The sequence below is a fragment of the Hippocampus guttulatus genome, chromosome 1 (genome assembly GCF_054856545.1).
Source record: "Hippocampus guttulatus isolate MCC_2025c chromosome 1, RoL_Hgut_1.0, whole genome shotgun sequence".
NCBI classification, from domain to species: domain Eukaryota; kingdom Metazoa; phylum Chordata; class Actinopteri; order Syngnathiformes; family Syngnathidae; genus Hippocampus; species Hippocampus guttulatus.
The window spans coordinates 18,886,583-18,903,236 of record NC_141261.1 but is presented as its reverse complement, the minus strand read 5'-3'; the positions used below and the strand labels follow the sequence as shown (position 1 = coordinate 18,903,236).

The 16,654-nt window shown below is 41.0% G+C and overlaps 1 protein-coding gene across 2 annotated transcripts; it reads right to left on the bottom strand.

Annotated features, from left to right (window-relative positions):
- Positions 1 to 183: 183 nt before the first annotated feature.
- clcnk (chloride voltage-gated channel K) lies at positions 184 to 16,263 on the bottom strand. 2 transcript variants are annotated; one of them, XM_086116653.1, is made up of 20 exons: positions 16,234 to 16,263; positions 15,977 to 16,135; positions 14,428 to 14,559; positions 13,991 to 14,119; positions 13,278 to 13,417; positions 13,122 to 13,199; positions 12,024 to 12,096; positions 11,488 to 11,613; positions 10,177 to 10,261; positions 9,788 to 9,889; positions 9,454 to 9,538; positions 8,345 to 8,491; positions 6,074 to 6,143; positions 5,076 to 5,174; positions 4,243 to 4,459; positions 3,826 to 3,959; positions 3,457 to 3,530; positions 2,136 to 2,216; positions 448 to 534; positions 184 to 373 (listed from the first exon to the last, which is right to left on the bottom strand). In XM_086116653.1, exons 2-20 carry the CDS (start codon positions 16,128 to 16,130, stop codon positions 335 to 337), a joined length of 2,052 nt encoding a protein of 683 aa, XP_085972779.1. In that variant the 5' UTR covers positions 16,131 to 16,135; positions 16,234 to 16,263; the 3' UTR covers positions 184 to 334. The 2 variants fall into 2 exon arrangements, with proteins under 2 accessions (XP_085972779.1, XP_085972772.1); XM_086116646.1 differs by having other exon boundaries at positions 370 to 534.
- Between the last annotated feature and the right edge of the window lie 391 nt (positions 16,264 to 16,654).

Here is a 16,654-nt window from a genome sequence, read left to right as displayed (position 1 = left end):
AATGTCTTTGGGACACAAAATCGGCTACCAGAGTTGGCATGTGCAATCGCAGAGAAGAAGCCGTATCGACGTACAGCCAATGATGTGCGAACAGTGAAGAAGTTGTAATTCTGTGTTCATTACTTATTCATATTTGTGAAAATGTATTCATAGTGGCAATAGTCAGGTACTGTGCAATCATAGAAACAGCTCTTCCACATCACCACACTGGTGAATTTAAAGTGGATGAAGTAGTGCTCAGGATCTTTTCTTTAGTTTTTTTGGTTTGCATTAGATGCAAGTTTAATACAGGTTGGTGAAAAGGTCAGGCATGTCTGTTTCTCCTCAGGCCGCCTTAGATTTCTTTGGCCAAGTCTTCTAAAATTCTCTTCATCTGGAGAACAAAACACAGGTGTCTTGATCCACATGGCAAGAGGACATATGAGCCTGAGTGTGCGCAAAAGTTACCTCAGACCAGGTGACCTGCCAAAGCAGCCTTCCTCTGTCAGTGACAAACACAGTCTGACCCCCCGCAAGTCTCAGGATGCTTAAAGCCTGAAAGAAACATTGGGATTCTTCCCTAAATAATAGTACTTCTCAAATTCAGTCAAATTAAAGATTTGAAAAGAACGTCTTGGGCAACGTCGTGAGTCGGCATATAGACCCACTGATGGAAATTTTGCAGGTGAACGAAGCCCAGCGGATCCGCCGGAGGGAGAGCTGCGTGGGTGTGGAATGGTTACAGCCAACTTCGATCATGTCCAATCAAAGCATCTCTTTAATTCTTGTTAAAGGTGGCATGCTAGTTGAGCACTAGAGTCTCGACATGGTGGAAGCACGTCTGCACCCGCCCGTTCATTTGCCCTCTTCATCATTGTGCAGCTCAGTGGAATGATTTGAAAACATATCTTACAATGGTTCAGAGAGTTTGATGCCCGATGTTCACATATTTACCAGTGCTCGACACTGAGCCTGTGTTAGACGTGGCCTGAGATGGTGTGAGGTTTCGATCAAATATCTGTCACTAAATTGTCATTTTGGCGGGCGCATCTCCAAGGCGCTCCTTCTGGTGTGCTTGCCCCCCCTCCAGTTTTGCAGAGATCAGTCAAACTGGCGAACATGTGCCTTGTGCCCATATGAAAATCAGGATACATCGACTAAAATAATTAGAGCCTCTAGTATGGAAGAAGTGTTCCCTATGAATTAACTCACACATCTACATGAATATTCGCCAAAAGCGTTAGAGTAGATCAAAGGAGGAAAACACGCCTGCATCTCCATGCTGAGGTTCTGGGTTCAAATCTCAGCTCCAGCCTTCTTACGAGGAGTTTTGAAGTTCTCCTGTACACCTGCTTTCACCCACATCCCCAAAACTTTAGTTTCAGTAAAGACTATTGTTTATAAGGGTAAATGCATCACAAATAAGTAATTGTGATTGTGCAGCTTATTCTGGTGCACACCTTGGCCACCAGGGGCCCAATAAACACATACGGACATCCGGTCACTCACTAGTAAGCCCTGATAATTGTCATTTGTTTTGCAGAAGATAAAGAAAATACACTTGAGTATAAAATTCTATGTCTACACCCGCTGCACCATCATTTGTGTTCATGAATTTGTTGATTGAAGGGACAGAGCACGTCAACACCGATGTGATTCATTCGCCCTGAACTGGCTGCCAGCCAGTCGCAGAAAGCGGAATGTCTTGAGGCATTTAGCGATGCGGATGTTTAAATTGCAGAACAAGCAATAACAGCTTGAAGCCTCTTTTTTGAAGAATTGTTCACTATCTACCAAACTGCCACCAAACAGCACTCGTATTGCAAAGAAAATGTCCACGCAAAAAAATTAACGATGGCTTGTGTCTTTAAAAACCTCTAAGTTGGGTCATTTGTATCTAAAGGCACTATCATGCTTCCTTCTATCCTCATTTGTTTTGCATGATTTCCTTACGTCTGTACTGTACTGCTTTTTATGAGAGTACGCAAAATAACTTTTGGGCCACACAGGTGACAGTACATAAATCAGAAGCAAAACAAACATTTGCTGTATGATTTGGAATTGTCGTACATGGTTGACTTGCTTCATTACAAAATGTGAGCCTCCCAAGTGAATTATTTAATGAAATGCATTAACAATAAAAATAATCTTCTCACCTCCTGAATGGTGTTGTGAGGACACAACAGGGCAAAAGAAGGTTGAATGCTGCATACCTCCTCTAGATGCTGATCCACTCTCTGAACAAGGACCAAAACATGAAAAAGTTCAGACTTTTTCATGTTTTTTACGAACAATTGTGCGATTGGTGAAGGTTTTGAGCAATGAGAGTTTATGTGTCCCAAAAGTCATAGTGGGAAGAGAGGACGAAATAATTACTGGCCTTTTTCTGTAAGCGTCAACCAATGGTGTGATCTCAAAGCATTCACATTGTTCAGCTGTCACGATTCAGTGAACCTCGACCTATTGGATACAGTGATCCCTCGCTACTTCGCGGTTCGTTTATTGCGGGTTCAGTGCATCGCGGATTAAAAAAAAAAATATATATATATATATTTTTTTTTTTTACATATACATGGAGTACAGTACTGTATATGTTGCACTATGTGACTTGCTGTTGTTTTGCAGCTTCTCGCGGACCGTTTGCGGACTTTAAAAAAATATCTAGAAAATATATATTTTTTACCTGTTTATGTTAATTGGACGCTACTTCGCGGATTTTCGTTTATCATGGGTGGTTTTGGTCCCCATTAACCGTGATAAACGAGGGATTACTGTATTTAAAAATTCCCTTAGTCGCATTTTTCTTTCCTGGGGAACCCATCCTTAGCCAGTTGCTAAAAAAAAATTCAGACTGTTTGTGGTTTTGTGGTATTTTTGTCACGCCACAAAATGTCGCACGACAGCACCAAAATCTTCACTAAACAGAAAAGAAGAATTTGTGTCAAGGAAACATGTTGAAATGCTCCATCCGACTTCGGGACCAGTGTTGCACTGTAATGGGGGAGGAGCTAAATTTGGCCTGGGTTGTTAGTGGCATTTCAGTGACTTTTTTTTTTTTAAATCAAATAATCTGGAAGCCTTTGCTTTCTAAAGGGTAATGCTGCAATATGACTGACATGCTAAACTGTTTTGGCATCATAGTTTGTGACATACTTAGTTTTTCAGCAATTAATAGGGGCAATTCTATTTCCATTCACTGACTTACAGTTTACTGTACTAACTGTTCACAGTCACCCATTTCTTGCTATGAAATGGTTTGACGTACTAAGCAACAATGCGGTGCTCATGGTTCTATCTTTTCGGAAACAATCTTTCCGCATGCACGAGCCAATTGTGAGCTTATAGATTGAATTAACCATCAACGCTTTTTTGCTTGAATCAGCTCATTTTGCCTTGGCTCGCTCTTTTTATGTTCTATACCAACAGTGAATGTGAGAGTGTTTGTGTGTGTGTGTGTGTGTGCATATACAGTTTTACCTGGGAAATGCCACATTGACGCAGAAACATCAGCAGCTGTGATCGCGTGACAAAGCCCAGCAATGTGGGTGCCTCTTCAAAGGAGAGAAAAGCACATCCATTTGAAAAAGAGTTGGGCCAGACAAGGGATCAAAGATTACTCAGTGAATTTCTCTCCATCATGAACAATCGTTAACATCCGTCCCAGAGGAGCTCTTTCATCACAAGACAACAACAACTAAAAATGTATCATTTACAATTATCTTTTCCGTTCACAATTTGTTCATACAAAAAGTTTTCAGTGTGATTGCAGATTATTGTGAGCTTTCTGTCTGACTATGATGTGTGCAGAGAACGAGCACTATTTTCCACATGTTTGTGTGAGCCCACCATGTGAGTCCACAACAGGGATTTGCGTCTCGCTGCTGCTCTTCACAACATGTCGGACCTCCTCCGGGCCAGCCGCTTTCTGCAGCTGCACTCGTTTTGCTCCCAAAACGTGTCCCAACTGCATGGAGAGAAGCCTGTCAAAGAAGAGACACGTTATCCTCATAGCAGCCTCCAGTCAATGGCAAATGCTCTCTTATCACATATTTGTCACCACAATTCTGTGGAGATTTAAGCTGTTACAGAAGGCTAAATTAGATTTGCTCCCCCTCTCATTGCGCTGGTTCAGATTTAGATTCTTGCTCGCTGTGTATATTATGGAGGAGATGAGATTGAAATGATCGCAGTTTGATATACCCAACATAGCATTTGTTGCACAGATGAACATGAATACTAAATACTGTCAAAGTATTGGTATACCCTGGACGTATCCTGATGAGAGAGGGCAGGTGCGGCAGCCTCTTGCTGATGGAGACAGCGTCATAGAAAGATGGGCGGCTGCCAGCGCGAGCGACACCATTGGCCAGCAGAGTGGCAAGGAGGACAGGAACAACGTGGCCGAATTGACCGGTTAACTCTAAGGCCAAGAGGGCCGGTGATAAGGTGTGTGTCACAGCCCCGGAGAATGCTGCTGCACCTACGCAAAACAGCGACACACAGCAGATCGAATCGTGTACAGAGGTGCCTTGAGGCATGAGACCAATTCGTTATTCAAATGGAACACATTATAACTCATAGACGGTGCTACAGTCTGTCCATCCATGCATTTTCTAATCCGTTTATGCTCACAAGGGTCGCGGGCATGCTGGAGCCCATCCCAGCTGTCTTCGGGTAGTGGGCGGGGTACACCCTGAACCGGTTGTCAGCCAATCACAGGGTATACATAAACAAACAACCATCCAAGCTGACACTCACACCTAGGGACAATTTAGAGTGCTCAATCAGCCTGCCATGAATGTTTTTAGAATGTGGGAGGAAACAGGAGTACCCAGAGAAAACCCACGCAGGCACGGGGAGAACATGCAAACTCCACAAAGGAAGGCCAGAGCTGGGATCAAACCCTTGACCTCTGCACTGTGAGGCCGGTGTGCTAACCAGTCAACCACAGTGGCGCCCAGTACTGTGAAATCTTAGATTTCTTTGAAATTGTTGAATTTCTTTTAAATTGCACCCTGCATTACAATTTGAATGCATTGTACTTGTTAAACCCTATAACACTGTTTTTTTGTTGTTGTTGTTTGTTTTGTTTTTACCGACAAGTGCATATCTCCCAGGATTAATAGAAGACCATTCCTGTGTGCGGGAGGAAATGTAAAGTATTCCTTCTGCAAGCAAACGACCCATAGCTGCCCCTAGAAATACAGAAAACAAAACAAAGATGAGTATTAACTAACAAACATCTGCACAAAATGATCCGACTTACAGTCTATATTGCAACAACCAATATTGAATATAAATACCCACACCCCCCTGTTCACATGCATTATTTCTATATATAAAAACTGAGACCAAGTTAAATGATTTCAAAACTTTTCACAACATTAATGTGTTGTAAAAAGAAAAGAATACTGCTCAGATGTGGGTGAAAATAGAAGTTCACAAAATGATATACAGTATATGTTACAGTAGCATGAGTAGTTTACAAATGTTTAATACTGTATGATTTCATGGGGGAAATGCATTTTATTAGTTGTTCTTAACTTTCTATTAAAGTGGATGGTGACTTTGCCATAACACAAAACTCGGATTTTGGGCCGACAAGTTAAGATAAGATAAGATAAGAAAACCTTTATTAGTCTCGCAATGGAGAAATTCCCAATTCACAGCAGCAAAGTTATGAAAGGAAGAAGTAGAACAACAAAATATAGGAGCTGCCGGAAAGGCAGCCACTCTCGGTGGCGCCATTTTGAAGTCAAAATAACAAAAATAACACAACACAACACATAGGACATAGACAGTCGTGCAATCTTCACCACCTTTCTGCATACACTTTGTTGTCTGAAGCAGAGGATCAAAGTGTCCTTTCACCAGTGGATCAGAGAACAACCCGTCTAAAAATTAAGCCAAAACTCAAATGTATGCATCCTAGAGGTTTTTATTTTTTTCAGAGGGATAGAATTTCATTTCAATTTAAATCTAATGGGAAGTATGCCATTGGGTAGATCAGGGATAACCTCGAGTGCCCACTGGAAATCCCAATGCCATTTTGTTTCAATGACACACCATAGAAATGTTTTACCTCCTCACTCACCATAGATGAAGACTGGCATGAAGTACCCGGCTGGCAGAGGCAAAGTGCAGGCAAGCGCCGACATCCACAGCTGAGAGGCAACAACATAAACGCAAGTCTCACCACAGGCCTCACGAATCCAATTCAATCTGGCTGCATTCATTCTGCAGCATCAATTTCACGCAAATAATGGTGGGTGAAAAGTACAAAGGCTTATTATGGATGGACTGAAAAGAGGAAAAATGCATTTCGTTTTGAGAAAAAGGACAAAAATAAAGATCTAATAAAGTGAAAAAAGAAAAATGTGGTCTAACGAGAGAACAACATTGCGAGCGTAAATTGCGTTAAGATGAGGATTGTTGAACCCTTGTCAACCCTTCAGAAGAGGCTGAATAAACACTGAACCCTGTAGGAAAGAGCTGAATGCATTATCTCTGCATTCACATGCTCGTCTTTCTCAGGACCGAAATGGCACATAAATACAAACACTTTACACAAAGTACAATGAAGCTAATCTCATAATAATAATAGTAGTAATAAAAATAATAATAATAAAAATACTGTAACTGCTGGCAGGGCTCTAGATTGGGACGTAAGCCCCTTTTCCATTGTACCGGTCCTACCCCGAAACAGCCTGACTCGGTCCTCTGTGGTAGCTTTTCCATTAGACCTTTTAGAGGCCATAACAAGGTAACAATGAAACCCATTCTCAGAACCTCTTCCAACCTGGTTCTACAACGTAGGCAAAGGAGGGCCTTGACATCACTGCGATCTCATTGGCCAATAGGTGTAGGCATTTCTTGAAGCATGTGGCAAGGAACTCCAATGCACGACAAGCAAGACATATGCAGCCAACTGTTGCCAAGACAATAAAATACAGTATATACTGTACAGTCCACATTTTCTTGTGTTTTGAGCTCGCTCTCCATTGGAATGAATGGACCATCGGTGAGGTGTGCCGCTTCATCCAATGTTACATATCAAATCGTAAATATGGTTCAGTATTATTGCAAACACAATATATGCGTACTTGACAAAAGACAGGTATTTTTTACCGTATTGGCCCGAATATAAGACAGCCCTGATGATAAGACGACCCCTCTTTTTCAAGACTCAAGTTTAAAAAAAGACTTTTTGAACACCAAATAATTTTTTACACAGAAAATAATTACAGTACATCTGAAACTAATGATTACAACAATATATTTGAGAGAAAAAGCATGTTATTTTGCCTGTGCAATCACATTTGTAAATGAATGGCTTCTGGTTTTAGAATTGTAAATTACATCACAACTTCTCCTCAGCTGCGGGTTAACCTGGCCGATCTTCGACCCACTTTTCTCCAGATTGTCACTACGCTTCTCCATTTTCTGTTATCTCTTCTATTATTTTCTTCTCTTTTCTTTCTTACCGCTATTTTTATTTTTCTTCTTCGCGCTACCGCTATTTTTATTTTTATTCTTTGTGGCAGGGGTTCACTTTGGCCTGGGGAGTCAAGTTCAGCATTAGCTTCAATGATATCTGGCGCCATCCAGCGTCGTGAATGGGTATAATATCTAGACCCCGAAAATGAGACGATCCCCACTTTTTCAGTCTTGTTTCAATGCAAAAAACACCGTCTTATATTCGGGCCAATACGGTATGTCTTGGCAGTGGCCAGGGTTTTTTTTTCTGTGTGAAAGCTTCTGTGCATTTGATGGGCTCTGCTTTTTGCCATGTCCCACAAAATGCAACTGCTATTCATAGTTTGAATTGTAGCGAAGCCAGTGGCAGAGACTCACCACTCGTGAAATCTGATGGCATTAGTATGGTTAGTGGGTATGACTACTGTGACAGACTGCACAGGTTTTGATTTACTCTTGTGAACAATGGACAATGGTGACGAAAACTATCAGTGCTTATTTTGTCAACAATAAATCTTTTGTGCCAGCAGACGAAACCCGATAATGTGTACGGCTTTTGTTGTTTAGATTTTGGCGAAAAACAGGCGGGTGATGTTTGGATGAATTACTGTAAATATCATATTAGGGAATGAGAATGGATTTCTAAGGACTGAATTGAAATAGAAATTCCGGCAACCAAATGTTTACACCAAACATATGCATGCTGCTAAGAGATTCCTCGTTGTTTTAACAGACAACAAATCCTTCCAAAGCCAGGTTTAAGAAGGCACTGCCGCTTCAAAGGTTGAGTAATCTTGAAACGGTTCATTGCCCTATGAAAATGTCAGATGCTCAGTGCAAGATATTAGGGCTAATTTTGTCTCCAGTACATTCGGTCCTCCGTTTGTACCTTCATAAGCAGAAAGACAGTCAGCGACAGGTAGACGGAATAGTCAGACGAGCCCCACTCTGTCTCCAGCTGCCATGAGGCATTGTGAGATTGAGACATCCACGGTGTGTTTTCCAGTAAGGAGGTGAGCAGCTGCTTCATGGTGGACTGAATTTAACAGAAAAGAATAAGTTAGCCATAAAATAAAAAATATACAGTATATAAAAATTCCCATTGTGGATAAAAGCTGGAGAAATATCTAATGGTGAACTCACACTAAGCCAGTGTTTCCCAAGCTTTATTGATCTGAGGCACACATTTTACATTAGAAAAAAATGTATAAATATTGAAATAATGATTTACAGTATGAACAAATCTACTTACTCCTATCGGCGACCTAGTATAAAATAATTTCATTATTCTGTTTGTCATTTATACATGATGGGTATGGACAGATGCACCAAGATCCATTTGTAGTAAATATGATGATTTGGTGAAATTGGATAATAGCACATCTGGTGATCTCTATCTGCACTCGGCAATCTGTGCTATGCTTGAGCCCACTCAAATCCTAAAGTCTGGTACGCTTGACTAGGGTCACCTTGCTGATGTGTACTGAAGTTCGGTACACTTTTCACAAGAGAATGGCCATGGCCCACCATCACCGGCACATTATACGATAGAAATCAGCGGAACAATTATGATGTCATGGGTTTCTCCCAGCTCTTGCAATCACATATAACAAAAGAACAAATTCCATTATTAGTGGAAATATAGCAGAATAATTGTGACTATTCAGATTGTTGCACTTGTCTGCATCCTTTAATTCCCTAAAAAGAAGACAGACTACTGACACCGAGCATTCCCAAAAAATAAACCCTTTTGGAATGTTGATATTTAATTTTAAGTGTCCTTGAATTTGTTCCTGTTTACTGAAAACAGAAGCAACTTGTATTTTATTTTCATTTTGTTCCCATAATGATTGATCGTAATTATGTTTCCATTCATATTTATAGAAAACAGAAGCAAGGTATTGTTTTCTTTTTCTCCGATGTGGCCCGTGATGTAAACAGGTTTGACACCCCTGCCCTAAATTCTAACCAGGAGTAGTTTTCTTGATGAAGACCCACCTTGGAAGCCATGTGTTGTCCCATGGAGAGAGGGAAGGTAAGAGATGCCAAAAAGAAGGCCACTACGGCAGAGTACAGTGCTTTCCTGCACAGAGAAGCATCACTGTCATTTCAATTTCATTAGATTTTTCTTACCATTATGTTTGAATTTCGTTGGTAGTTACCATTAATTATTACCGGTACTACTCATCCATCCGATTGTAAAGATTCTTTTTTTCTAACTATGTAAAGCACATTGAGTTACTTTGTGCTTGAATCACGCTATATAATTAAAGCTGCCTTAGCTCCACCACTGTGTGTATGTGTGTGTGTGTGTGTGTGCGTGTGTGCTCACTCTTTTTTCAGTATGTTGATGAGCCCTGCGTTTGTGGTGATGAGCTCCAGCATGAGGCGATGCAGGGAGAGGTACAAGCAGCTGACAGCTCCACAGAGCCACCTGTTTCCAGCACACATACACGCACAAACACACACACACGCACACGCACGCACGCAGGCACACACACACACACACGCACGCACACACACACACACACACACACACACACACACACACACACACACACACACACACACGGGTCATTAGCGGCCATGATGAGGCTAAGTGGAAGAACAACACAACAGCTCAGAGTTTCCACATGGCCTAATGTGAATATGAATCAGTCAGATGTCTTCACTGGGAATGGACCTAAATTGGATATGAAGAGTCAGTCAGCGTCAGCTCACCCCAGCAGAGCAAAGAGCAGAATCTCTGACGGGAGGAAGGGTAATTCCGTGGGGAAATTGGTTTGAAACAACACCTGAAGAGTCTCTGAAGGGACAAAACAAATCAAATCTTCCCTCATTTAAGTTCAATTAGCTTGTCCTGAAATCTGAACCTGATATAAATTGCATCTAAAGTCATTTCTTCCTTTAAAGTTTTTTTTCTCAACCATTTAAATAATGGTGAATTATTCTCTGCCAAATAATTACTGGGCTTGTTCAAACAATCCTTGAGTGTGTGTGTGCATACAGTATGTTTGTCCAGAAACAAAGATGACTTCAAACTGGCAGGGTACTACATGCCGAGTTAAAATATCTGAAATCAGACAGAATTTCTATGCCACTCCATCTCCGCTATAAATAGCTGTCTGGAAGCTTTTGGAACCGCGCTGTATTGATTTGTGCCTTCTAACCTGGAAGAGCATTAAGAAGGCTCCGTTTCTGATGTTGAGCGATAAGACTCAGTGTGAGTCCTGTCGGTCATAGCTGTGAAAGTGCCTTGAGAAAATCTCTTAAAAAGAAGATAAACACTGAAAACTGAATGTTAAAAGGTTGTACAGCACCCCTGCAAATGGGCTTTATTGAAAGTGAAAAATGGTATAGGCTTATAAATTGACTGCATGTATAGCCACTAAATGGGCCTGCATGTCATGGAACATTTCTTCTTTTAGTTTTGTTATTAGCATTATAGGAGTTGAGCAGCTTCATAGACCATCAATTCTAAAATTGGAGGCAAAATGCAGAAATTGGAACTGGGTCTATTGTTTTTTTTTTTTTACCTCAGTGTACACTTATCAGTTGTGATGGGCTAAAGACAAAGATGGCAATGATAAACCCCCACCACATTTTTTGAACTATTGTGCATAATTTTTGCACTGATAATTTGACTTGAAAGATGGACTTAAACATTTTAATGAACATTTTAGAAATGCGTTTCACACATTCTTATTATTTCTCATTGGAAAAATTTAAATTAAATTCCAGAATAACAGACGGAGGAACAGCCTCCAGCGCAGTGATTGCGAGCAATTTAGTGTACTTACGACACAAAATCCACTTCAATATGCAGCCACACATTTTCTATGCTGTTTATCTTCATTAGGCTGGCTGGGAAGCTAAATTATTTGCTTCATTATAGCTAACCAAGGGACAGACCCTTGGTTAGCTATAATGAAAACATTTCAAAGCATTTTTAAAATCAAATTTTCCACAATACATCTTAGAAATCCATCAAATGGTCCCATCTTTTAATGTCGTGGGTCAACCATGTTTTACCTTCATCACCACTCCAAACAGACAACAAGCGGAAGGCCAATGCACCGCAGGCCACTGAAAAGAAACATGGGAAGTAGTTCTTCATGTCGAAGTGAGAGGACATCACCTCTATGCTGAAAAGCACACCTATGGGGATGGCAAACAAAACAAACATTGACCTTTCCGAGCCTCATTAGCGTAGCTGGCTAAGCTTGCTAATAGCTGGAGCTAAACTCAATTGACAAGGAGCACAAGTACTGTGCATTGCTTACCTTGCACCAGATAAAGGTGATCTCTTTTTTTCAACTAATACATACAGTACCAATAGACATAGCGTACAAACATACATTTGTGTCATTTTAGCCATATAAATGTGTGTGTGTGTGTGTGTGCGTGCGTGTATACACACACGTAAGATGGAGGAGTATAATAAATTTGCATGAGCTCAGTGGAACTGTAGAAACATGCAAGTGAGAGGATGATAAAGATGAGGATAGAGTAAAAATGATGGATGACCAAAAGAAGAGCACAATTTAGGAAGATTTTTTTTTTCTTACCACTAACAGGTGCTCCAAAGCAGCTTGCGACACCGACTGCAGCGGCTACAACTAACATGTCTCCATCTGCTTTCTTGCAGACAACATAAAACAAGGACAATGAGCTGATTTATTCAAACCACCATTAACCTGCACTAAGTGGACGGCATGCCTCCGCTAGGCGGTGCCAAGCAACTTAAGGAAAGATGCAACAGCCTGATTAAAAAAAAAAAACTGAAGAAATCAAAGCTGCAAGTAGCAATGACTGGGCCCTCATACCCCACATTTGTCACGGTTGTGTCGAGTGTACGACTTTATGTGAATATACTATAGCCTATGATGTGAGTTTGAAAAGTGTCAGAGGCGCTATGATGGCAGCAATACATTTCTGCCAGTAGGGCCATCTATAAATCTCTGAAGTCCGGGTCCTTTTTAACACATCAGACAAGTTAGGCCAATACACAAGACAAATTTGGTCAAGCTCTGACCTGACAGAATTCACTTATTATTTAGGTTTCGTATTTTATGATGAGAAACATTGCTCCTAGCTTCAGCTTCCATTTGCAGTGAGGAAAAACGCACGGTGAAAATCAGTGTACAAAATGAACTCTAAAAGTGGCAATAACCAAAATGGCAGACATTCTGAGCTTAGTTTACATTGGTTTGGTCTTGTTGATCTACGAACAGGGTGCAAAAAAATGTAAATATTTTGAAAAAGTGCAGAAATGGCTCATTCATGGGCACATTTTCAGAGTTAACTAAAGAATTACCAGGAGTGCCTTGACAGGTGAATTTAAATTGTTTTGTGACATCATAATTTAAAAACATTAATATCTCAAATGGTTTAAAAAAATCCTCCAATTTTGTAGAAGATAAGGAATATATGGCTGTGATTATTCTTATTTATATGTCTCCATGTGTTGCTCCACCATTTGTTTTCAAATGCCATTCAATGCTTTAAGGGTTCAAAAACTGCAACAAGCAATGCTAACCGTTAGCAAGTCAATGGCGTAACAGTAGATGTACTGTTAATTCCAGTGACATTGGATTGTACAGTTGAGGTTTTTTTTAGTGGTTTTGTTTTGTTTTTTCGTCACAGGCTTCTTTACAGTACTGTACCTGCTTTGTGGCTTGTAGTAGTGAGCAGAGCTTGCTCAAGTAGCCAGCCATCATGGTACAAAGATGCACAAATGGACCCTGATGTTCGGAAATAAACACCTACAATAAATAACAGAGAATTTTGAAGACGCATGTGCAATGGAAGAAACCTCTCACCACTTTTCCTAGGAAAATTGTGCTCCCAGCTGCCAGTGTACAAATAAGACCCAGGAACTTGATGAACATGTTGGTGAGGGATAAGTAATGCGGCAGTTGTATGCCCGTCAGCATGGTCCTCACCTCTGGTATTCCGGAGCCTGACAACAACAAAAAAAGAATCAAGAAATTACTTAACCATCAACTCGCAGGCATACTTGCTTTGTACCTCAGTGTAATGAAGCATTTCTCTGGGATACTTTCTCTCAGCACTTAGTAAAATTATCCATTGAGATGATTTTTTTTTTGAAAAATTGAGAGCTAATTCCTGAGTAATGATCAATGTATACCCACTTTTGAAATGACAAGTTTGCTCAAACTACCTTTAATTATACATTATTAATATAATATTCATATATGTGAGACACTCATCAGCTGACCTTAGTATAACATTTATGAAGTTTATGAGTCAAGGTTTTTCTGAAACTGATGCTTGCATACTTCACTCTGTATTTTGTGTGATGTCTTGTTGGTCCCAACAACTGAGTGTTTGATAAATGGTAACATAGAGATCAGAAAGTCAATTTTTTTGGACCTTCATGTCTATCCTGTGTTTTCGTCTTGATTTAACTGTTTGATTGTATGGCATCCTTGTGCGCTTTTAAAGGTGACTTCACATACACTAGATTGCGTTATCATTGCCATGTACAGTACCTGTGCAGTGGCAGACAGACCTGTGGAGAAGGGACAGATGTTGTGGCAGAGTGAAGCTGAGATAGCACAGAGGCATGCTGGGTAAAGAGTCCAACAGAAGAACTGGAGCAGACTGCTACCCTCCAGCTGGCTATAAAGCCACTGGTGAGCTACAAAAACACACACACAAAATCTCAATCATTCCACTCTTACTGGAGATGTCTGTGAAAAAAACATCCGGTTGAAATTGTTGGCGTTTGAACATTATTTGGTAGGATTTATTCCAAAAAGCGCTTTGATAGTTTTTAATCAGCTTGGGTCCTCCCAATTACACATTTGCACGAATGCTCATGTCGCTTGAAAATAGCGCAAGCTATACAAGGACAACATAGTGTTTGTTTTATGCTTGTTTTGTACAATATCCTATTGAACTTTGCAGCAAAGGGTAATGTCGTCCTCTCCATGTGTGTTTGTGTACCTGTCAGGAGTTTGCTTACACTCAGGTCCATAAGAAAGCTGAGAATGGCGCTTAACATTCCAAGAGCAGCATAGACGTACCATTCCATCCCGCACACTCTTTCCAGGCAATATTTTAGCTTCAAAAGACAACCTATGGGATAATAAATGGGAAACAAATATGAATTCAAGTCTATAAATAAAATACGAGAAAGAACACATTAATTGAAACAACATACTAATTATACATTAAGATGCCATATTTGCCTTTTATTTTTCAAGCATGTCCTTGTTTTCTTGTATGTTAAGGATTTCAAAAGTGTTGCCTTCTAGCCATCCTTGAAGCAAAATTACCTTGTAATCATGGCCTTGTATGATATTTGCTCCCCAACTGTGAAGTTGCTGCTTATGATACTGGGGCCAAGTAGGTTTTAATGAACTTGATCTTTCAAAGGTTCTCTCTGCTTGAGCCACAGTGACAGAAGAAATGAGAGCAATTTGAAGACTAATCTAGAGGACAAGTTTACCGTGGAGTGTGAATTGGTAATCATTGGCATTGTAAAGGGCTTCACTGGCCTGTAGATGAATTGGCGATCAAATAGAGGCTCAAGTGTCATGTTGCTGCAACACCTCCTGGAGACGATCCGGATTGCTCGGGAGTCGCAGTGAATTGTAAACGTCAGATTTTGAACAGTGACCTTTTCGAGCCTTTTTCCAAGCCTCAAGCATGTCTCGGAGACTAACCTTTTCAAGCTGTTGGAAACCAAGGAGTCTAAGGACCTATCGCGGGGATGTCGCTGCCAAGTCTATGCAACATCGCCTGACCCACTAGACTAAACCATGTGAAGGTGAGACTGAGCCCACGCTGACCTCTGGGCAAATTAGTCTCACCGAGACACCGCCCTGGTGAGAGCGCAAGCAATACTTTGGTTTTGTGAGTGGCCTGAGTCGCTCAACTGATCAGCCCTGCCGACGCCTCCTCAACTGAGTTGGGTCCATTAAGCATTGTGGATTCACCATTTGTTTCCCGATCTGCTTCCAAGAGTGTCCCTCCTCGCTTGCCACACTGTCATCGTGCGGTGGCAAACTGCAACGAACATGTTCGACTCTGGTTGTTTGTATTTAGAAATACATCTTTTATACACAAGTCAGGCCATTACACAATAGAAAACCAATTCTGGAGCATTTTCTTTTTTAGCGGCGTGTTGTCAATCCCCCAAGCCATGTGTGTGATTTTTTTTTTATGCAGGTCTTTTTCCATCCATCCATACTCTTCAACGTATCTGGAGTCAGATCACAGGAGCGGCACCCAAAGTCGAGTCTCAGACTTCCCCCTACGCATCCTCTTTGCCCAACTGGGAGAACTCAAGGCATTCCACAGCTATTGCCTCAAGTCAAGATAATGGATGAATGCTTGGCATTCTACTGTGGCAAAGCCCCCACTGTAACCAAGTCCAGCAGTGAAAGAGAAGCTTGACCTCAATTATCTTAAGACTGTAAATGTCAAATGCACTAGGGCACGCCTGTGATGAATTGATGGCATCTGCAATGATCAGAGTCAAATGTCAGACCTTTGACAAACCCCCGGGAGCGTCTGTATGGTTTCTGTGGATCAGCGGGGAGCAGCGTCCAACTCTGGAACGTCTCTTCGTTTTGAATTCTTCTCTCGTGCATGCGGCTGCCTCCGTCACTTTCACTCTGACGAGACTCATCCAGGAGCCTCATGGTGCCTTCAAATGTTTGTGTTAATTCAAACAAGCACGAGCTAAAAATCCATGGATGGAACTGCTTGGTTATCGAAGCTAAAATCCAAACTGAAGAGACTTACCCGAATACAGCGAATATGTTGTACGATGTGTTAGCAAGGTCGTGTGTGTGCAGGTACTGCTGCGGGCGTTAATATAATTGAGCAGTCACACTTGGGAGAGCTGCTAAGTTAACTCTTTGGAGAAAGATTGCTACTTGCCTTTCATATGAAATCACCAGGGAATGATTTACTCAAAGGAAGAACAAAACACAGTCTTACAGTCCTGATGTCAAACAGGGCATGCGAATAAATGTGACCAAAATTTTATTCTCTCTCAAAACATGCACTAAAAGTGAATTTTGTGGCATTGAAATGGTAAGTCCATGTTCATTAATGAAAGAACCTACCTTTGACCTTACACAATGATTACCTCCACTTGAGACCTGAGTCTCAAAGTCAGGCTCCCTTTAAGAGGTGTGCAAACATATTTATGTCTTTCATG